At 39.9% G+C, this 24489-nt stretch overlaps 1 protein-coding gene across 2 annotated transcripts in view; it reads left to right on the top strand.

Annotated features, from left to right (window-relative positions):
• The first annotated feature begins 2090 nt into the window (after positions 1-2090).
• The window catches only part of LOC149567521 (histone deacetylase 5-like), a 107323-nt gene continuing 84924 nt past the window's right edge, over positions 2091-24489 (top strand). The window contains exons 1-2 of one of the 2 annotated variants that reach the window (XM_089820740.1): positions 2091-2700; positions 2786-2984. In XM_089820740.1, the coding sequence (XP_089676866.1) occupies positions 2549-2700; positions 2786-2984 (351 nt within the window). In that variant the 5' untranslated portion in view covers positions 2091-2548. The remainder of the gene's footprint in view (positions 2701-2785; positions 2985-24489) is intronic. The other variant, XM_089820741.1, reaches the window with a different exon arrangement.

The following is a 24489-nucleotide window of genomic DNA, read 5'->3' as shown; positions in this document are numbered from 1 at the left end:
AATGAGAACATAGGTGATCACCCTAGGTAAACAAAATCCTAAGAAGTTATGGAAAGAGCCACAACAAAAGAGGAAGCAAACAGAAAACAACATCATAGGGCCCCAATGGCTCGAATACACAATGATGTTATATGATCATGAGAGGGATAAACATAGACCTCTCGTAATCAAGACCACACATGCACTTTTTACGATTGAAGACATGTTCCAAGCCATAAAGAGTTTGGCAGGGGGAAAAGCCCAAGACATTGATGGGTTGCATGCTGAATATCTAAAATGAGGTAGTGATGTCTTGGCACCTCATATATATCTCATCTTTAATGATGCCAATAAACTAGATGGGTTCCCTAAAAATTGGATAACCAACATGGTGATCCCTCTCCACAAAAGAGAAGACATAAATAACCCATCAAATTATCACACTATTATGATTAACCGCCTCCTAGGAAGCTCTTTGGTAGCATGGTTGAACATAAAATCAAGAAATGGGCTAAATAACAATGTTAAGGATCTAAAGGATAGGCGGGTTTTAGAGCACATCACTTCATTGTTGATCATGGTGTTACATTCATATTCTTGGTTGAAAAAATAAGGAACACACAAGGTGCAAAGACTTTTTGTTGCTTTGTTGACTTTAAAAAGACCTTTAATATAGTGTTGCATAACAAACTCTTTCTTATAATGAAAAAACTGCAAATTCATATTGAACTTAGAACTACAACAAATAAACTACATGAGCAAGTCATGGCTAAAATTAGAACTATAGATGGGATGTCAAAGAGCTTTGACAACGATATAGGTGTGAAATAGGGATTACCCCCTCGTTGAGCTATATATTGGTAAGTTAGAAGAATTATTAGACAAGAATAATGTTGATGGGATTCAACTACTTAAATATGTGATTAAGCAACTTCTATATGTGAATGTTCTCACTTAAATTACTAAAACTATCAATGATCCGAGGGAACACTTGAAAGCACTCAATGACTTTTGTCAGGTGGTCAGGATGTAAGTGAACACTGGTAAACCCAAAGTGATAATTATCTCTTTGAAAAGAAGCAATAAGCACACTTTCCTTCAACGGTAGTTCGTTAGAGATTGTGGATGAGTACAAGTACGTTGTAAATGACCCCTACCACAAACTCAATTGAGAAACATGTAGAGCAAAAATAATCAAGGGAGGCTGAAAAATACTATATTATGTACAAAACACTATAGATGCAGGAAGGCAGAATATAAGATTAGAAAACCAAAAAGATGCTCTTCGATTCATTGGTTACCTCGGTGATCCTTTATGAATGTGAGATTTGGGAAAGCAACATGTTAGATCAGAAATGGAGACAAGCGAAAAGAATTCAAAAGCATTTAATCATCAACAATCTCAAAATTAAAATAACATTTCTCTATGAGATCCTATTGGTGGAAACAAGCATATATCCTATAAAGGCCTCAACAATGGTTCCGTTATCATGCTATTTAAATAAAACTCAAAGTATGGAAAATCATCGTTGGCCTAGATTAACCATAGAGGAAAGGCTTGACAAAAGAAAGCACATGTGGATGAAGCAAAATGTCAAATGGATAGAAAAATAGAATGTCAATATGCATGAATGTTTAGATAACAATGATGAAACAAAAAAGTTTAGGAAGGAAAAATTCAAGAATCTCATATGATTAAAATAAAATTGGCACAAAAAAGACTCTTATATCAAAGAATTTAACCCGATGAGAGACCGTGAGGAGAAAACATACATAGGAGCAAATATCAAATGGGGAGCTAAAATGCTTATAGTGCAACTTAGGACGAGCTCTCATCATTTGAGGTGCAAAACAAATGGATGATACCAAAGGAAGAGTGGGAGGAGAGAATATGTTTATTTTGTAACATGATAGTGACATAGACTAAGTGACATGTTCTCATAGAATTCCTTACACACAATGACATCCACTTCAATTATGAGGATACTTTAGAAGCAACAATTTAGGACTGTTTTGGAGGAAACACAATTACACTTGAGAACAAATCTAGTGATCAACATTCATTGTCGAAGAACAGATTTACATAAACGATTTCAAAAGACTTAAAGTTTCTAGACTTTTTTTTGGTAAGATGTGTGCTCTTTTTAGATGCTACTTTGGCCTTACAAACATTATTAAAATATTCCATTGATTCATTCATTGAATACCACTAATTCAAACACCTGCAAATGTTTTGCAACATGTGGGGTCGCAGATGACGTGTGCAAGGGCTTCCGGTAGTGTTGAGAACGGTATGCTGCACTTGATATGGCTGACAACTCTCGACAAATGCCCAACCGGGTGCTTATTGGCCTTATTAGCCAAACAAGGAATTAAGTTTTGAATCTACAAATAATAAAATTGTTTTCTTTTTAAAATGCAAACGGAAGGAAAGGGATATCGAAAGTCCCCCGTTTTCGTATAACTTTTTGGTAATACGGGGGAATTTGGAGATGCGAAGGGGTACGTTAAATTCAAGCAATCGACGCGCGCGGAGCAGAGTTCTCCAGCGCACTGGGGATCAATCACCATGGATTTGCAGAGGGAAAGCAGAAGAGTGGGAATTGTGTACGATGAAAGAATGTGCAGACACGCTCGACCTCTTGGGAAATCTCATCCCGAGGAACCTCGAAGAATTAAGGTCATCTGGGACAAACTTTGCTCCGCTGGCCTTGTTCAAAGGTACTCTCGCTCTCCTCCTTTTTCTTTTCACTCCCCTGCTCTTTTGCTGGCAATTGTTCTCTTTCTGATCGAGAAATGCTTGCAGGTGTGTCACGGTGAATGCTAAGGAAGCCTCTGATGACGAGCTAAGCACAGTGCACAGCCAGAAACACATTAAGCTCATTAAAAGCATCAGTTCAAAATCTGACAAGACAAGGGATACTTTAGCCAGTTCCTTCAACTCCATTTACTTCAACCAAGGCTCATCAAGCGCCGCGCTTCTCGCTGCAGGATCCGTGCTACACGTAAAATTTATCTTTATCCTCTGCTATGCTAAGAACTAATATTACAGAAGTTGTTTTCCTCAGTACAATTATATGTCCTTCGAAAAATCATATTGTTGGTACACAAAATTTATTCAAGGCTCAGAACCTCAGGGAAATGTGCCTAACATTTAGTTGGATTATGTTCTCCAAATAAGTGATATTAAATTTATTCAAAATAGATATTCTTCACTCTGTCCTTGTCATTTAGGATGGCTCGAGTCTTCGTGTCAAGAATAACAGAAGCCAGATTTCTCTGGTTGCGATACAATGGACTTGCTGTGATGATCTAATGGTCAACATAGACAATAAGAAGCCCGATTTTCTAATTGCCTCTTCTGATAAGAAGATACGAATAGAGAAGACTTCTTTTGAATCCAGAATCTCAAAGATTATATATTTACACGTAAATGATGTCAATACCGTTTATAAAAAGCATGTATAAGACTTATCATGTATAATGAATTTGAATCTTGAATAATGGAAAGCAGTCCAAGTTAAGTATCAAGATATGTTTGGTAATTGGAATATCAAAGTGATGGATTGTATGATTAAAGAGTAATCAATCCATTTATCTGTAGCATTTTCAGCTCATGCTAAATCTGAAATTTAAAGAACGATCTTGCTGAAAGATAAAAGGCAAAAATTACAGAAATAGAAGAAAAAACAGAGCTGGTTAATAATGAAATTCTATTATTCATTCATTGTGTATCAATTACAAAACGTTAGCATTTATGCAAAACCAATCACCTCATAGAATAGGAAATCACGGTCAAATACCCAGCATAACTGACACATGTAAGTTTTATCTCGAACTAACATAATGCAGCATGGAAATAGTCCAGTTTCACCATCCAAACTAGAAGTAAACTAGAAGTTAAGATTTAGAGGAGTATGAGCTGTTAGTTTGAATTAATCACCAACAGTAATGAGCTGTTAGTTTGAATTAATCACCAACACCCCCCCTTAATTCTAACTAAGGAGAAAAGAAAAATCTAAGAAGAGGAAAGAGGGAAAGCCCAGTAGGAATAAACCCCCCCCCCCCTCAAAATAGATGCTAATGAAGCAATAAAACTACCATACTACAATTTCTTTGACCCCAAGAAGATCTCCAAGAAGGTGAAATGGAATAAAAGATAGATGCCTCCATGGTGTGTAGTGAATGGTAGATGCTTGACACTGTGTGCAGAAGGTGGTCCATGATCTTCGAACAACATTCTTCCCTTTAGGGAGAAACATAACTGAAGATGTATGAATGAAGTCTCCCCAATCTTGAAAGGAATATGTAGGAAGAAATCTCAAGATGTATGATGCCTCTGAAAACTGCTCCATGGTCTCTATATAGATCTTGAAATAGCTATAATCTTTTAGAAACTGTTTTAGAACATAATCAAAAGACACATTTTTCACCTCAAAAGGCAAATAGATCTCCTTAGAATGTTGTACAAATGTATCCGAACTCGTATCAATTTGTGAAGAATGACTATGTAGAGAAGGAAGAAGAGGGCCAGGAGGCTCCCTCACAACAACTAAAGTGTAGAGATCCCGTGCTATACCAGAGTGGAAATGACCGTACGAACGTTGGGTGTAAGATTAGAAGGTTGGCTGTACGGGTATTGAAGTCACCGTACGGTGAAGAGGAGTGTGAGGCCGTATGGAAAGTGGGGGTGGGGTCAACGTACGGTAGTGCAAGGAAGTTTGCCGTACGGTGAATTTGGAAGACCGTACGGTGTCTTGGGTGACTGTATGGTGAACAGGTTGTGAGTACGGTGAAGGGGGAAAATTGTCTGTACACTAAGACACCTGTATGGTGATGTTTGTACAGTATAGAAGATGTTCGTCAGGAAGGTGTGGAGTCCGTACGGGATGGCAGAGATGGAAATATGGAGCCGTATGTTCGGAGGTGAGGCGTAAACTATCAATGTAATTTGCAGGTGGAGGGAGGGGAAAGTGCACCATCAGCTATTAAAATTAATCAGTGAAGAATAATAATGTAATGACCATACCAATATGAATGAACATCCACCAGATCGATACGAATTGCAATCAATGAGAGCACTCCAAATTGCCGGATACAAAACAGATGAACATCGACGGAATAGGGTGAGGGTTTATTCCCACCGAAATCGAGCAAGCCAAATAGGGAAGGTCTTTCACTTCCGAAATGGCGAGCAATGCCGAACTCTAGCAGGAATCCACAGTACAGAAAATATAATTCCAAAAGCATACCTATCGACTACTACGAACCGTGCTTAAATACCCATCGGGAAAAGCTTTCCGAGGGTGTACAAAAATTAGCCGACGGTGACACAAACTACTATGACAAAAATTAAATTTGGGTCCGAGTTAAATTAAAACAATCGGCCCGTTACACAAAATAATTAATTACATTTATTTTTTCATCGGGGACATCATAGTCCTCCTGCCTTGAAATTTGCTTGTCATCAAGCAAATGTAGTGTCGGATGCTGTAGGATGTGTTCGCCCTCCCACGTTGCATCGTCTAGTGGTAGATGTCGCCAACGTACCAAATATTCTCTCACAGTTCGGTTATGCAAGACCTTTTCGCGCACTTTGAGAATCTCAACAGGTTCCAGGATGAGTTTCCCTTCCTCATTGAGTGGTGGAAGATCTGTAGTGACGGTGATGTTTTGCCCGATAGCCTTCTTCAGACAGGAAACATGGAAGACATTATGAATGCGGCTACCTTCGGGAAGCTCCAGTTCGTACGCTACCTCACCAATGCGTCAGATCACGCGGTAGGGGCCATAAAACCAGGGCTTCAGTTTCTCCTTCCCTGTTCCCTTCAATGATGATTGTCGATAAGGTTATAACCGGAGATAGACCAGTTCCCCCACTTTGAAACTCCTCTCTAACCGGTGTTTGTCGGCGTATACCTTTTGTCGGTTTTGTGCTTGTTGCAGGTTTTCTTTCAAGCTCCTCAAAATGTCTTGTCCTTCTTGAAGCCAATCCTTAGCCCTTGGAGCGCGGCTCTCGCCCAGCACTGTATTGATGGAGAGTGGTTCGTGCCCGTATAGAGCCTTGAACGGCATCATCCCGATTGACATGTGATAAGTGGTATTGTAGCAGTAGTCCCCGAGGTGGATCCATTTCACCCATGCGCGTTGTTGTGTCGAGACGTAGTTCCGTAGATAACCTTCAAGCCATTTGTTCACAATTTCAGTTTGGCCATCTGTCTGTGGGTGGTAACTTGTGCTCGGTGATAGTTCAGTTCTTGCCATCCGAAATAGTTTTGTTCAGAAGATACTGACGAAGCGTCCATCCCGGTCATTGACGATGTTTCGGGGTAATCCGTGTAGGCAAAAGACTTCTCTAAAAAACAGATCGGTGACATGTGCAGCCTAAAGGTCTGAGGGGATGGTGAAGAAGTGAGCGTCCTTTGTCAATCTGTCAACTACCACAAAGATGCAATCCTTTCCGTTCACCCGGGGAAGACTTGTTATGAAATCCATTGATATACTTTCCCACTTATGTTCGGGAATTGGCAGAGGCTGTAGCAGTCCGGCAGGAAGAGTATGTTCAAATTTGTTCTGTTGACAAATAGTACATTCTCTGACATGATGCAACATGTCCCCTTTCAATCCCTTCCATGAGAACCTTTTCGGCATACTTCTGTAAGTCTTCAGGAAGCCAGGATGACCAGCCAGGGGGGAGTTGTGCATATGCTTTAGGATCTTCTGCTTAAGCTTGGATTCTGGCACTAGGTAGATTCGATCCTTATAATAGATGATATCATTCACCGTCTTATAACAATCATCATGGATGTGACCATCCATTATTTCACAGGCAAAAGTATTTTTGGAATATTCCACTGGCAGCTGTGCCCTCTAGTTAGCTGAGATTTGCTCTAGTGAGCAGATGGTGGGTTTTTGGGACAGGGCATTTGCAACAACATTGTTTTTTCCCTTTACATATTCAATGTCAAATTCAAAAGATTGAACCTTGCTTACCCATTTTTGTTGCCGTTCGTTCAAGTCCCTCTGCTCTAGGAAATATCTCAGGCTATTGTGATTTGTATGGACAACAAACTTGGCACCAACCAGGTACTGCCAGAACTTGGTCAGTGCGTGAACAATGGCCAACATTTCTTTATCATAAATGGAATACAGGCCCTCGGCTAGTGTAAGCTTCCTGCTCTCATAGGCGATGGGGTGTCTGTCTTGTATCAAAACCGCTCCAATACCTTCCCCTGATGTGTCGCATTTCAAAATGAATGGTCAAGTGAAGTCAGGCAGTGTCAACACCGGACAAGTGCTCATGGCCTCTTTTAGCTTATCGAATGTGAGTTGTGCTTCTTCATTCCACTGGAAAGCCCCTTTCTTTGTCAGATCTGTTAAAGGCGCGTTGAGCTGAGAAAAACCCTTGACAAATCTCCTGTAGTAGCTGCACAATCCGAAGAACCCTCGCAGATCCATGAGTGATTTTGGGGGAGGCCAATCGAGGATAGCTTGGATCTTCTCCTGATGCACTTGAACCCCATATTGACTGACAACATGCCCCAAGTACAATATCTCCGTCATTCCGAACTCACATTTGGATTGTTTCGCGAACAGGGACTGTTCTTCCATGATACTTAGAACCTCGTTCAAATGTTTCAAGTGCTCCTCCCACGTCCTACTATAAATGAGAAGATCATCAAAGAACACCAACAAATACTTACGCAACTGCTTGTTAAAGATGCGGTTCATGCATGACTGGAATGTAGCAGGTGCGTTGGTAAGACCGAACGGCATCACTAGGAACTCATAGTGTCCGTAATGGCAACGAAAGGCTGTTTTCTCCACATGCTCTTCCCTCATTCAGATCTGATGGTATCTGGAACGGAGATCTATTTTTGAGAAATAGACCGCACCATGTAGTTCATCCAACAGTTCATCTATCCTCGGAATGGGGTACCTATTCTTTATTGTCCTCTTGTTTAGTGCACGATAGTCCACACACATACGCAACGTTCCGTCCTTCTTCTTGACCAACACCACTGATGATGCGAACGGGCTAGAATTGGGACGGATCCATCCCTTATCAAGTAACTCCTGGATTGTCTGTTCGATTTCATCTTTGAACTTCTTCGGGTGGCGGTACGGTGTGGTTATAACAGGTTTCGCTCCTGGTTCCAACTCTATTGTATGTTCAAATCCTCGATGCGACGGTATGCCAGGAGGAACATCCATGAAAACCCTTTCATGCTTACTTAAAACATCCTGAAGCTCTTTATCCTGTGGAGGTGTTTGGTGCCCCTTAATAGGTTCCGCCGAGATGAAACATTGTGCAGCCCACGCAACATCATCATGCCGTAGGATTGCCTCCATCCGATGCGCAGACACTCCCTTCAGTCCTTCATTTGCCATCCCTCAGAGGACCACCTTCTTCCCATCAGCCACGAAAGTGAAGTCCATTCGCTTGAAACTCTGAGTGTATTCATCAAGTGTCTCCATCCATTGTATGCCGAGGATGACTTCCATGTCAGCCAGATCCACTATGAAAAAGTCCTCTGTCACCGTGTGATTTTCCATCGTGATGCTCAGCTGAGGAACTAGGTGCGTGCAAGGCAGGGAAGTCCCTCTGACAACTTTGACTTGAAAGCCCACGTGTGTTTCCATCGAAAGATTTCTTCGCTGTACTAAAGATGAATTTATGAAATTCAATGTAGCTCTGCTATCTAGCATCACTGTGACCCTTTGTCCCTAAAGGGTACCTCGCACACGGAAAACTGTGCACCTCGAACTGCTAGCCAAGGCAATGGATCCTCCATGTTTTAATAAAGTGACAATCCTCTCCGTATGGTTGAAGTTGGCCATGTCAATGTCACTGCTAGGTTGGATGTCTTCCACTGGCGTTTCCTCTCGATCCTGCTCATCTTCTTCATCGGACATCACTTCGATGTAATGAATTTTCCCTTTCTTGAGGCATTGGTGGCCAGATTCCCAAGGCCCCTTGCAATTAAAACATAACTTCTTTCTTCGGAGTTCTTGTTGGGATGCTTCATCCAGTGATGGCTTCTTGGGCGGAGGTTTGTCCCTCGGGAACGTAGGCAGTTTCGGATGTGAATGAATTCGAGAGGATGAGGATGATGTTGACAACGATGCCATGCTTCGTACCTTACTGATTGCTTCCGTCAAGGTTGATGGGTTGAATCCTTTCACCCAACCTTTCAGTGGTTCTGCCAGTCCATCCATAAAGAGAACGACCTGCCTTCGTTCAGAGATGTCTGTCACCAACACAGAAAGTTTCTGAAACTTTGCGATGAACTGATCCACTGATCCCGTTTGCCTCAGCTGTGCCAGATCTTTGAAATTGAGCTCGGGGTCTTTTCCATCAAATCGTTCAATTAGTCTCTCCGTGAACTCAGCATAAGTCTTTATTTGATCACGCCCAAGAGTGATAGTGCCGTGGTGCCACCATTCGTGCGCAACGCCCTCCAAGTGTAACGCGGCAAATTTGATCGCTTCTTCTTCGGGCATAGGATTTAGTTGGAAGTATGTGTCGGCTTTCATTACCCATGCTTGCGCTGAAATGGAGCTAGAACCGTCAAATGGAGACAGGTTTACCTTACTCAATTTTCTCCTTAGGTCATCGTTAAAAAATCCTCCTTTGTTTCCACCTCCTACGTATCTCATTCTTAGATTTGCGTAATCATTGTAGGAGATGTCTTCTTCAAGATTTGCATTCCGCCAATCCTCTCGTATTTCCTCGAAGGTTGGAAATCTCTCTTCGTGATGTGTCTCAGTCTGTGGTGGGAAAGTTGGCATGGATGGTCGAGAGTGTGCAGTGCGAGGGTGTGATCTGCTTGCCACCGAATCTGCACTATGTCCATTCGGTTCTCTAGAAATTTTGTTTTCCGCCAACTTTTTGAGAGTTTCTTCCATAAGCGGCTGAGTATTAGTGATCTGTACTTGGTTTCGCGCAAGATCCCTCAGAAGTGCAATGAGTTCGGCACCTGTCGGTTCCCGTTCCCATTCCTTTTCTTCAACCATTCGATCAACATAATGTGTCCTTCTCTTTCGGCTATAAACTCGCATTCACCGATCATAGGCTGGCAGGATCGATTGCTCTGATACCACTGTAAAGATTCCATGCTATACCAGAGTGGAAATGACCGTATGGACGTTGGGTGTAAGATTAGAAGGTTGGCTATACGGGTATTGAAGTCACCGTACGGTGAAGAGGAGTGTGAGGCCATACGAAAAGTGGGGGTGGGGTCAGCGTACGGTAGTGCAAGGAAGTTTGCCGTACGGTGAATTTGGAAGACCGTACGGTGTCTTGGGTGACTGTATGGTGAACAAGTTGTGAGTACGGTGAAGGGGGGAAATTGTCTGTACACTAAGACACCCGTATGGTGATGTCTGTACAGTATAGAAGATGTTCGTCAGGAAGGTGTGGAGTCCGTACGGGATGGCAGAGATGGAAATATGGAGCCATACGTTCGGAGGTGAGGCGTAAACTATCAATGTAATTTGCAGGTGGAGGGAGGGGAAAGTGCACCATCAGCTATTAAAATTAATCAATGAAGAATAATAATGTAATGACCATACCAATATGAATGAACATCCACCAGATCGATACGAATTGCAATCAATGAGAGCACTCCAAATTGCTAGATTCAAAACAGATGAACATCGACGGACTAGGGTGAGGGTTTATTCCCACCGAAATCAAGCAAGCCAAATAGGGAAGGTCTTTCACTTCCGAAATGGCAAGCAATGCCGAACTCTAGCAGGAATCCACAGTACAGAAAATATAATTCCAAAAGCATACCTATCGACTACTACGAGCTGTGCTTAAATACCCATTGGGAAAAGCTTTTCGAGGGTGTACAAAGATTAGTCGACGGTGACACAAACTACTATGATAAAAATTAAATTTGGGTCCGAGTTAAATTAAAACAATCGGCCCGTTACACAAAATAATTAATTACATTTATTTTTCCGTCGAGGACATCACACATCAACTAAAGAAGAGTCACCTTTGTCAAATAGAAGATGAATAAAATCAATGCTATCATCTAGATACAAAATGAGGGATTCTACAAACAAATATGATATGTCTGGTAGAAATCTATCCCAATGAACTGGATCCGAAAGACACAAATGATCCTGTTGCAAAGAAACATTGGAAGCTTTCGATGAAGCAACTCTAATCTCTGAAGAAACAACAGAGGCACCAAGGTCATCAATAAACTGATCATCCACAAAGGATGTGTTCACACAAGATGAGGCAACTGAAATCTTAGTATCGCCCACAGAAGCTTGGTTATCCAAGGAATCATCACTTTCAGACGAAGAATCAATGTCTCCATACAATTGCTGGATGATGGTCCAAGCAATGAAAGGGCACTCTGTATGCTCTATATGATATAAAATATCCTCAGAAATAGTAAGACATATTAGTCCATAGACAATATCATTACTATTAAACCATGCAATTTTCCGTTCATACTCGCTTGGCTCAGAAATGTGTCCAAGGAGATAGGGCATTAGATCTTGCTCAATGCAATGATCCTTTATCCCTTTTTGCCAAGAGAAATAATTTTTTGAGGTTATCTTGACAACAGATGGATGAAAATACATACTAGACATCATTGATCTCCCCCAAAATGGAATTTTTTTTTTTCAGTTCGTGATTACAAATAGAAACACATTAACAACCCCCAATGTAATGAAAAATTTTCATTCTAAACAAGCTCTAATCTGCAATACCTGCAACAAAAATAATACTTCTTCTTCCAGCTCCCAAGGCTCTGATAACATGTAGCATTTTCAGCTCATGCTAAATCTGAAATTTAAAGAACGATCTTGCTGAAAGATAAAAGCAAAAATTACAGAAATAGAAGAAAAAACAGAGCTGGTTAATAATGAAATTCTATTATTCATTCATTGTGTATCAATTACAAAACATGAGCATTTATGCAAAACCAATCACCCCATAAAATTGGAAATCACGATCAAATACCCAACAATAACTGACACATGTAAGTTTTATCTCCAACTAACATAATGCAACATGGAAATAGTCAGTTTCACCGTCCAAACTAGAAGTAAACTAGAAGTTAAGATTTAGAGGAGTATGAGCTGTTAGTTTGAATTAATCACCAACAGTAATGAGTTGTTAGTTTGAATTAATCACCAACATTATCAGCTCTTGAATGGTGTTGAATTTTAGCTTTAATTGGTGCAACTAAGGATATCTTACACCAGCTAGTTAATTTGGAAAGAAGTTGCTGTATGGCAGAAATTGTCGTACACTAGGCCAGAGCTCGAAATTGTTTGTGTGACAGGATGGAATTGCACATAAGCTATTGTAAGGAGGGTGTATTAGCATAACCATAAGACTATAGTTGGCGTGAGTACATTACAAAGCCATGGCTCACCTTTAAAGATTCGCTAGATTTTTTTGGGTTGTTGAGCAACTAGATGACAAAGTTGAAAATAAGTGTAAAAAATGAAAGAAGAAAGAGTATGGATGGAATGCTAATATCCACAAAAATTAGGGATTCTACCTTCTTTGCTTAAATTCTTGGTGTTAGAAGAAATATTCTGGAGGGAAGAAGAGCCTAATCTTACCCAAGTATGCCTTAACTTCTTTGAGGAAGATGAGATCGATTGGTCAATTAAGAATTTGAGGAGCAAAGTTGTATTCAAATTGTTATTAAGCAAGAAGACACTAGAGAAGATAATGAATTAGGTTGCATCTTTTCTTCATTCAAAGTGTGGTACAAAGAGCACACGCAAGGTAGAATTGGTCCATTCAAGCTACTCAGGTATTATATGAGGATGAGATAGAAAATTTTCTACCAAAAATGGGAGAAAATGAGCATTTTGTTTGATGTCCTGAAGGAAATCTCAACATGACGGGGGATCTCGACTCGAAGGCGATCTCGGTTCGAAGGAGATCTCAACACGGTGGGGGACCTCGACTCGAAGGTGATCTCGGTTTGAAGGGGATCTCGACTTGAAGGAGATGGCAAGCCAAAGGAGATCACTAGAAGGGGTATCTTGACCCGAAGGGAATCTTGGCCTGAAGGAGATCTCGACACGAAGGGGATCTTGGCCCAACAGAGATCACAACCTGAGGGGGATCTCGACCCAAAGGAGATCTAAGCCCAAAGGCAATATCGACTCTGAGGCAATCGTGGTCCAAAGGGGATCTTTGCTTGAAGACACAACTCAACCTCTCACTACTGTACAGTCGTACAGTTAGTACTCTCCCACTCTTGAGCAATATCTTCATGAGGCCAAACTAGTGCATCCGCATGGCCATTCCATAGATGTATTGTTAATGTCTGTACAACAACTTGCTAGATGTGCCAACCGTACACATTGCATGGAAACCAATGATAGGCTTTTATGTCTTCGTATGACAATATGTCCTCCATCCGGCAAATTGTTTGTATAGCTATGGTGCGGTAGTTATGAGCTTAGTATGTTTTGACACAATTTCAGAAATGGTACTGTTGCTAGATAATGATGAATATTAATGCTAGAGGTACTCCACCAAGGTACAAATGCACATAACATATAAATGCACAAAGATAGAGACTCGCATAGGCAAGAGGAAACTGGATTTGATAATGCTAGCACTTAAGATTACAATAATTTTAGACCAAGATGCCGAATAATGTGAAAAATCAAAATGATTTTTCCAACAACAGACTAGGGTGGTTGTGAACCACCGAAACTGCTAATGTAGACTAGGGAGGATCTTCCATCTCCAAAACTGTGCATAAACTACCTACAACATTCAGCTTCCAGAAATACAAAAGAGTCAGATACATTCCATGATGATTTACAGTGCCCAACCATCTCCTTATTAAGGATTTCACGCATCTAGAAAGTTACAATATGTCACGGGTCAACAATATTTTATTAATTTATTATTTAAGTCCCCTTTAATTAATAAATAAATAAATTTAATTAGAATACTTTATGAAAATTGGAGATGTTACAAGTTCGCACTGCCTAAATATGGCTTGCCCTCAAGCATGCCATCAAACTGTTTTTTCCACTCAAAGCTCCAGGATCCCAAACCATGCGCAAATGATGGTAGCCATATTCATTGAAAGCTTCATACTGCATCATGATCACATGCACATAATTTGATGTTGTTGAGGTGAGTATATCGTCATCAAGCTTACACTGTGCTACTCTGATATCAATGTTGCCATGCTTCGAATCACTAGTGTCCTATAGAAGCCAAATATAGAACACATCAATGCTCAAGTCCAAAGCCTTCATGCGGTCATGCCCATCATCAACATAGTTCAAGTAGCTCTTGTTGTTTCCATGAGGGAGCCCTTCACATGAAGAGATTGCAATCAAGCACGCCTCATGCCCAACCGGGGTAGACGCCAAAATCAAACAATTGCAACAATTGTCCCTACAAACGACCATTGGTAGAGTCCGCATCACTAGGAAGCTAAACAACCAATGATAGAGCTTGCTTATATAGAGGGTTGTGATAGAACTCACATTTCCATCAAGTTGATTGCCAAGTGTTAGTTTCATGATATTTGTGCAAATCTCCTCTTCACCCTTGTGGCTATCTTGAGGTTATGTGCTTTCCTCTTGAAGGGACAATAATTGCTTCTTGCTTGTCCATATCCTCTTGCTGAAATGGATCTAGGAGCATGTCATCTTGCTCTTTAGGATCTAAAGTGTAGTGTAGCCATTTGTCAATCTGCCACTTCAAATTATTGTTGTAGAGCATACACCGCTTAGAGGACGAATATTTCATTTGTAATTCTATATTAGACTTTGAGAGATATCCCTCTACCATCCACCAATAACCCAATCCTTCTTGATTTGCTTCAATGGTTCAACCAAAGTGGGTGTTTATATTTCCTGTTGCTCAATCTTGTGATGGAAGTTCAGCATTGATGGCCTTGTGTTGAAAGTTTGATAGAGTCTTTGCTCACTTCTTCTTAGCTCCCTCAATGCCTCTCCCACTCAATCACTTGGTGCTAGGATTCAATTTTATTTTCTGACAGGCTAGCAAGATCAGCAACTCTGATACCACTGTGATGTCTTGAACGAGATCTCAGTCCTAAGGGGATCTCTAGTCGAAGTGGATCTCGGCTTGAAGGCAATCTCAACCCAAAGGGGATCTTAACTTGAAGGGGATCACGACTCGAAGGGGATTTCGGCTTGAAGGTAATTTCGCCTTGAAGGCAATTTCAACTAGAAGGGGGTCTCGGCTTTAAGGTGCAATGCAACCTCTCACCACCGTACGATTGTACAATCTTCACTCTCCCACTCTTGAACAATATCTCCACACGATCAGATCAGTGCATTTGTACGACCATTCCACAACCATATTGTTAATGTCTGTATGACAACTTGTTGGATGTGCTGACCTTACTCATTATATGAAAATTGGTGTTAGGCTTTTGTGTTCTTTGAACGAAAATATGTCCTTTGTTTGATAGATTGTCTGTGCAACTATAGTGTTGATAGTAATAAGCTTGGTATGTTTCGACACTGTTTCAGAGACAATAGTATTGCTAGAAAACGATGAATATTAATGCTAGAGGTACTCCACCAAGGCACAAATTTGCGTAAAATATAAATGCACAAAGATAGAGATTCACATAGGCAAGAGGAAATTGAACTTAATAGTGATACTACTTTAGACTACAATAATTTCAGACAAAGTTGTCGAATATATAAATTTGACATACAATACGAAATATCATAATGACAATTCCAACGATAGACTAGGGTGGTTGTGAATCACTAAAATTGCTAATGTAGACTAGGGAGGATCTTCCACCTCTGAAACTTTGCACAAACTACCTTCAACATTCAGCTCTTAGAAATATAAAAGAGTCAATGATGATTTACAATGCCCAACCATCTCCTTATAAAGGCCTCCAAGTGTCTAGAATGTTACAATATGACAGATTGGCAATATTTTATTAATTTATTACTTAGGTCCCTTTTATTTAATAATTTAGTAAATAAATAAATAAATAAATAAATAAATTTAATTAAAACACTTAATGAAAATTGTAGACATTACAAATTTCTAATTTCTCAATTTTCACGTCTTAATTAGGTTAATTAATTAAGTGATCCAAAAATTTAAATATCGTTTGGACTTATTTAATTATTAAATAAAATGGGACCCAAATTAATAAAATAATAAATTAATAAAACAAGCAATAAGTAAATGGGCTCTGCATCGTTTTGGATGGGGTATTTGGAAGGAACGCAATAACTGTATCTTCAGGATGCCAACCTTCCTGCTAATATTGTGTCTGGTAAAATTCAAAATGTCCTTTTGGAAAATTATAGGTTTAATAAAGGATCTAACCCATTTGTAGTTGAAATTGGAAACAGTAATGATACTCAAAAAGAAGAAAGGAATGTCATTGGTCTTCACCCCCGGAGGGGTGGCACAAAGCCAACTTTGATGGTACGGCCAAAGCTAACCCGGGAGCTGCGGGTAGTGGAGGGGTGATCAGAAATTGTCATGGGTATGGTATAGCGGCGGTTACTTTCCCCCTTGGACACCAAACTAATCACTATGCAGAGGCTTGTGCAACCCTCCAAACAACCAAGCTGGCAAAAGAGATTGGGGTTAAAAGCCTATGGCTTGAGGGGGGGTTCAAATAATATCATTAAATGCGTAAGGGGTGAACACCCTCTGTCCTGGAGTATAAAGAATATGATGGGGGAAATGAAACAAATATTACTTACCTTCGAGAGTGTCCATGTGTCACATGTTTACCGTGAGGCTAATGCGGTTGTTGACTGGATGACCAATGAGGCGGTTAGTAGGGACACGTCACACAGATGCCAAGTGGTGAGGGGATTCTAGCGATCGCTAAAAGTTTAATTGAGATTGAGAGAATCCAGGGGAGGACGGGAAACATAAAGTGTAATAATGGAAGTTAATGTTGTTAATCATACTTTTAAAGTAATGAAAGCTTGGTACGGGCCGAAACAAAGTTATCATAATTGGGGGGTTTTGTGGCACGTTTTCTGGGCGATCGGTAATTGTTATTACAATTGCTTTATTGAGGATAGTGGCAAGTGTAGTTTTTGTGAGAAAAACCAGTGTTTGGCTTTTTGCACTTTGAGAACACAGAGTTGCTGTTCTATTTTCTGCAACAAAATGGTGGGGGAAAGGCATTGTAGAGAGCCAAAGGGTGAAGCGGAGAAGTGGAAGAGGAAATCGAAGGTGTGGGAGAAGCTGAGGGAAGGTGGCATCACGACCTTCATTGAAAAACTTCATGGTTGGTATCCCAAGATAACTAACCTTATGCTTAAGTCATGGAAAGATGGGAAGGTGAAGATAAATGGTATTGATTTCCAGGTCAATGAAGGGGTCATAGCGGAGGTCATAGATTCTCCTAATCAGGGCATAAAATTCTATAGGGATAAGAAAATATCCTTGAATGTTGTGAAAGACTTTGCTAAGGATGCCAAGGAGATGAAGGAATTAGTGAAGACTGGTGCCTACTATGAACTTGCATCACTAAAGAAACTTTGTAGGTTTGTCCTAAGGATGATTATTTCTTATATTATGCTTGACACTAGGTATGTTAGGATCTGTACCCACCATTTCGTTATCCTAAACCACTTCAGGTATGGAAAAAAAATCTCCATCCCCTTCTACCTTTTCTTCTCTGCAAATAAGAGTATCATGGATTTTAAGAAGAAAGCATATGCTAACCCTACCTTCCATGAGGGTCTATTATTACTTATATATGAGCACTTTAAAGCTCAAACCCATGGAAGAGCTGTAGCCCATAAGGTAGTCCTCAGAGGATACAAAAAGCTCTTACCTTCCTTTTGATACAGAGGATAGTGCAGGGTTGCATTTAGATGACGAAGAGGAGGTGGGTAAAATTATGGACATGGGTAAGAAGAAGAAGAAGTTTGGGAAAGGAGTGGAGGGAAGGATAAAGCAGGAGGTCAACTCAGCGGAGGATTACAATGAAGAGGAAGAGGGGATGGAAATGAATGAGGAGGGCAATGTGAAAGAGGTGGGCACACCAGTAAGGCTTAGGAAAGTAGGAAGGATGACAGCCCGACCAAAATGGAGGAGGGGTGGAGATAAGGAAGCAGAGAAGGCACATGGCAAGGGTACGGAGACCGATCTCGAAGCTTAGGAAGAGAGTAAAGATGAATATGGTTCAGAAAAAACTACTATTACTCTTGGCGCTAAGGGCATGAAAATTGCTTGTAGGAACTTTTAGACAAGCACAACGAAAATGGGTCTGGTTAGAGAGCATATCCATCCAGAGGTTGTGGAGGGAAAGCATGGCAGAATTCAATTGGAGTAACTCATCGACCTGGCTTTGGTGATTCTAAGTGATAACGCAAGGGAAATGAGGATGAACCTCCTAAACAACGCCCGCAACAGTATGGTGGACAATTTCTAGTCCATTAAATGGATTTTCCATGAAATAGAAGAGATAAAGTTCAAGATGCAGGGGTAGGAAAGGATGGAAGGGGGGGACGGGAATGTTAGAATAAGCAAGCTGGATGCGAGGGTTATTGAGATTGAAAAAATAGTGGAAAGGATGGACAACTCTCTCCATAGCTCGGCTAACCAGAGCCTCAACATAATCAAAGGATTAAATGACAATATCATTTAGCTGCTCTCGATGATGGAGGAAAGCAATAAGGGGAAGGAGGAAAAGGACAAAGAGGAAATTAGGGTTGTAGATGAACATGACTTCTTGTAGGTTGAGAGCTTGAGCAAAAGGAGATCGGATAAGAGGAAGAGGAAAGAGGAGGTGTCTCCAAATGATAGTCATTTGAAGATTGACACGACAAAGACCATGGGAGAGCTAGAGCCCAAGAATGCGGAGCTAGTCAAAGAAACGGTGCCCTGAGTGGTGCTCTTAGTTTTTTGTTTGCCACTTGGCTTTTGGCTGTTTTAATTTTGTTTAGGTCTGGTGGCCTGTTATGGCCTGTTGTTTCTTGTTGCTTTGATGTTAGCACTGGACTTTAAGTAGTATTTTGTTGTTCATTGGTGGGTTTCAGAAACCCTTGTAAAAAACCTATTACTTAATCAAAATAAATAAATTAATAAAACAATGTTGGCCTATTGTAAATCTCTAGACACTTCTTGGAGGCCTTTATAAGGAGATGGTTGGGCATTGTAAATCACTATGGGATGTATTTGACTCTTGTGTTTTTGAAAGTTGAAGGTAGTTGATATGCAATTTTGGAGTTGCAAGATCCTCCCTATTTTGTATTTGTAGTTTTAGTGGGAGTAACTCCTCACCCTTGTTTGCTATTGGAGAGATCACTTCAGATATTTCACTTCGTACTTCATTGTCGAATCTATCTCTACCATGTGGAAATATAATATAAATATATAGTTCTTGGCTATTCAATGTTGTTGGTGTATACTCTGTGTCAATGATTTATTCCTGTATTTCATTAAACTTATGACAAAGTACTTATCTATGATTGGAGTGAAACATTACCATCCAAATTTGAACGGTGCTAGGTGCAGTTGATTGAGGGCCAAAGGTATTTTTCCCTTGGGTACTCTTCTCAGGTGCTTCCCTTGGGTACTCCCCTCAAGTGCTTCCCTTGGGTACTTCCCCTCGGGTACTTCCTTTGGGTGTTTGCCTTTGAGTGCTTCCCTCTAGTATTTGCCCTCAGGTGCTTCCCTGGGGTTTCTCAAGGGTACTTTCCTTGGGTATTTTCCCTCGGGTGCTTCCCTTGGTTACTTCCCTTGTGTATTTGCCCTCGAGTGCTTCCCTCAAGTGCTTCCCTTGGGTATGTGATGAGCGTTGGAATTTTTAGGTACTATGTCATAAGGTACGTTATAATATTAGTAGAGCCAAATTCCTGCCAGCTTGTGGAACACTTCAAAAATGGATTGGGTTGAGTCGCTAAAAAAAACCAAGAAGGATTGGATTGATGGTAGATGATAGACAAACATAACCCTCAAGGATTACATAGACATGATGTTGAGGTACTCATCCTCCAAAGATAATAGTACTTGGAACATTAGTTTGAGTTGGGTAATAAAGAATGAAGTACTTAGCATTGTGAGCCCTAGGTATGAAGTCATTGCTATGCTACAACCATAGGAGGATTTGGACAAGAACGAGTCAACAATTGTCCCTTCAAATATAACACTCCAAATTTCTAAAAGGGTGAAGATTGCACAAATTTTGTCAAACTAGCACCCGAAAATCAACTTGATGTAAATGTAGGTTCTATCAGTGACACTTCAAATGATCAGGCTCTATCAGTGGTGTATTAGCTTCACGAAGATGCTATTGATGATCTTGTGCAAGAGGAACTAAAGTTGGTTGATTATGGAGTTTATACTTTGGTGGAGCATGAGGCTTGCATGATTACAATCTCTCTTTGTAAGGGGCTTCTTCGTGGAGACAACAAGATCTACTCGAGTTATGAGATTCTTAAAGAGATTTATAGCACAAAAGCTTTAGATTTGAGCATTGATGTGTTTAATGATTGGCTTTAGTGTGATTCGGATTTCAGGTATTGCAGTGTATATATCAGAGTGACGTAGTTGAAACTTGTTGGAGATTTGCAGGTGGTACTTGTAATAATGGTGCAACATCAAGCTTTCAATTGATATTGCTACCAATGTTTGTGCTTGGTTTGGGATCTTGGGGCTCTTTAGTCGGCAAACTATGTGATGTCAAATTGCTTTAGGGCAAACAAAATTTGGGTGGTGAAAATTTGTAGTCCCCAATTTTCTTAAGTGTCTTAATTTAGGTTAATTAAGTGGTCCAAATATTTAAATATCATGAGGACTTATTTAATTATTAAATGAAAAGAGGACCTAAATTAATAAAATAATAAAATGATGTCGGCCTGTTGTAAATCTCTAGTCACTTCATGGAGGCCTTTATAAGGAGATGGCTAAGGATTGTAAATCACTGTAATGTCCTCAATTTTGTCGATATTTGAGTTTTAGGGATTAGCCTATTATTGTGATCCTCGTAGGGTGATTATTGTGGATAGAGGGTCTTCTATGCAGAGGCTTCGCTTGGGAGGGTCTTAACTTATTCACATTTCAGTAAGCTACAGGTTGGCCTTCATTTGGCTCATATCAGATTTCGTTTGGGCTTAGTTTTGTGTACTTACTATTTGTAGTAAGTTGGTGTTGATCGAGATGGACCCTTTCTATTTTTGGAAAGTGCATTTGGTCACATGGAGAAATAATAGGTATGGCTCCTATTTTAGATGACATATTTAAATGATGAGTATTTTGGAGCTATTATATTTTTAGTGGCCAAATTATTATTAATTATTAAATGGCTTATTATAAAGTTATAATTTAACTTTATAATTTCACTTAAGTTGGGAGTTATCATTGGAAAGTGCCATTTATTAATTAGTTAAGCCAAGTCAAGTGAGAGAATTTAGAGGAAGCTTCTAATTAATGTTGTGTGGTGAAGCTTTTCGAGTGAAGTTACATTTTGGCAACATAAGGGAATTTGGAGGTTATAAATACAAGCCCATTTGTTGGGAAAAGAATGTTTGATTATTTATTTGCCTTGTGCCTTTGTGGCCTTTTCCTGAATTCTGAAATTGTGAGCCCTTGCTGAAATATAAGGGTCTCGTCTGAGAAGTTCTTAGCAATTGTGCTGAAGTATACAATTGGCCAACACTCTGCTACTGTATTCCTATAGCTAAGGAGAAGAGTCTTGATTATTACATTGGATAATCTTTTCTTATTGATTATCCGGTTGAGGGATTTTGAGAAATTTTTTGAGAATTGCATTGTGGAATAGCATTGCATATCTCCTACTGTTCATGCCATGTTTTGGAGATTGTTTAAATGGAACTTGACTGAAATTGGGAAGTGAAATTGAATTACCTTTAATTCTGAAGTTTGCAAGCTGGGAGATGAGTTTTTTGGAAATAGAGAAGGGCTGAGTTTCATTTTAAGGCAGCATCCAGCAACAATAATTGCTTTCAGCATAGTCTCTGATCTGGATTTACTATTTGGAGGAGTTGGACGACAATTATCATAAACCGACAAACATTACTACTGGCTGTGTGAGGGTTTCAGAGGCTGCGCACAGTTATTTCAGAGATCAATTCAGGTGCGGAATTATTGTAGGGGAGTCGGAACTACAACCAAACTTCCCTTGTCACCATTGGAGGGTCTTTAGCACACGTGGTGACATTGTTAAGCATTGCTCACTGCCTGCGGCATAGTATAAAATTCTGGTTGGTCATTTGGCTCTGGACGTGATCTCATCCTCAAACATCTGCTGTTGTTTTCTAAAACCAGGTTCATCTAATATTGTACTAACTTGGCTTGTGCAAATAATAATATAAATCATTGCATATTTTGATGAGAATTCTGTTCAATGTAATTTTTTCTCCTAAGTAATTCCGAATCCAAATTCCAAAATCATTGAAATTAGAAAACAATATAGAATAAACAAAAGGGGAATTGAGTTTACACTTAAGTATCGCAACAGAGATCAGACAGGGTTTTTACAATCATTATGGAATATATTTAACTCTTCATGTGTTTCTGGAAGCTGAAAGCTAAAGGTAGTTTGTATGGAATTTCAGAGGTGCAAGATTTTCCCTATTTAGTACTTGTTTCGTGGGAGTAACTCCTCACCCTAGTTTGCCATTAGAGACATCATTTTAGATATTTCACTTTGTACTTCATGGTCAGATCTATCTCTACCTCGTGGAAATATAATATAAATATTTAGTTGTTGGCTATTCAATTTTGTTGATGTATACTAAGTGTCGATGATTCATTCCTATATTCCAATAATCTAATGACGGAACAATTATCTACGACCGGTGTGGAACATTACCATCTGGAGCTAAAGGGTGCCAAGTGTAGTTGATTGAGGGCTACAGGCGTCGAAGGTATTTTTCCCTCGGGTGCTCCCCTTTGGCATTTCCCTTTTGGTACTTCCTATATCTGCCCTTGGATGCTTTCTTTGGGTATTTGCCCTCGGGCGCATTCTTCAGGTATTTGCCCTCGGGTACTTTCCTCAGATTTTTCCTTTAGGTGCTTCCGTTGGGTACTTTCCCGCGGGTACTTCTCTTGGGTACTTCCCTTGAGTATTCGCCCTCGGGTGCTTCCCCGAGGTATTTGCCCTAGGGTATTTCCCTCGGGTACTTCCTGATGGAGCTCTATTTTTCGGCAAAATCAGAACCTCCATTTGTTACCCTCTTTCACCTAGATCACTATCAACTTCACTTTTTGGATTTTTATATCTAATTAGTTATAATATGCTTTCCTCTTACATCCATGGGTTATACTTTCATACACCATTTGTCTAATGTAAAACCAATTCTAAAAAAGGCCATCTTCTTCATATGAAGTTTTATACAATTCCAACCCAAGCCATACTTGAACAAACTGAACACAATTCCATTACACTTTTAGATAGTATCTACAAGCAGACCAAGACATATATAGGCAACCTCAAAGTTGACAGTTTCTAATTGAAAACGGGAAGCTGAATCAGTGAAAACAAAATCAAGCAATGATATTTTCTGACTATGAATCAATTAAGGATCTCACTGGGATATCGCAGAATGCAAAATTGGGACAAAGGTTAACACAGAGAGCCAATTTACAGCAAGGCATCCAAATCAGCATTTATAGGTGACTGGAATCAAAGGCTGTGAGTTGAATAATATTAAGGATCCATAGCCTTTCCAGATTCAAGGTAGTAAAGAGTTAAGTTAAAATATATTACAGTGCCCATCACTTCCAAATTTCTATTTTATTTTAGATTTCGCAAGTGCAGATCCAAATTACTTCTGGCACCAGTTGTCTCTTCAATATGAAAGAGTAGATACGAAGCAACAAGAGTGGCATTTAGAAATTATGTGCACATTTTTGAAGACAACTTGTTTGATTTGCTTGAACAATATGGAGAGAAAGATGAGAGAAATCGTCCAGGGAGAACAATAATGTTCAGAGAAGACCATATGCTGTCAAAATATATGAATGTTCATTCCCGGAGAAGATGAATACTGTTTGTCAAACATATGTTTCCAAAAGCAGATTGTCTATCAATCGAACATTCAACTCATGGTATTGAAATGATTAAAGAGTATATCGTAGAAGATTTAGAACTGCTAGTGATATCACAAAACTTGGAAGAGAATGATAAGGCCATTGTGTGGAATAAAAGGTTGACTATACGCAATTTAATTCTACCACGTCAGCAACAAGACCGTGGAGAATATCAATTCATTCTTTCTTCAACAAGCAACACCGGTAATGATCGACATGGGCGTCATACAGGTCCCTAGGTGCCATTGCTCACACAGACATCGACATTGAAAATGAAAAACCAGTAGGTTACAGACGCCTCAGTTATATTTGAAGGATTAGGCAATGAGAAAATATCAAATGGAATAAGTTCCTATTTGCGGTGAACTCATGAAATATTAGTGGCCTGATAACTATTTTAAGGTGCTCATGATAGTAAAAGATTAAAAGGTGCGATAGTGAGGTCATTAAAATAAAAT

The sequence above is a fragment of the Cupressus sempervirens genome, chromosome 3 (assembly GCF_028749045.1).
Source record: "Cupressus sempervirens isolate cs-2001-9-10 chromosome 3, ASM2874904v1, whole genome shotgun sequence".
In the NCBI taxonomy this organism is placed as follows: domain Eukaryota; kingdom Viridiplantae; phylum Streptophyta; class Pinopsida; order Cupressales; family Cupressaceae; genus Cupressus; species Cupressus sempervirens.
This window is presented reverse-complemented; position numbering and strand designations above follow the sequence as displayed.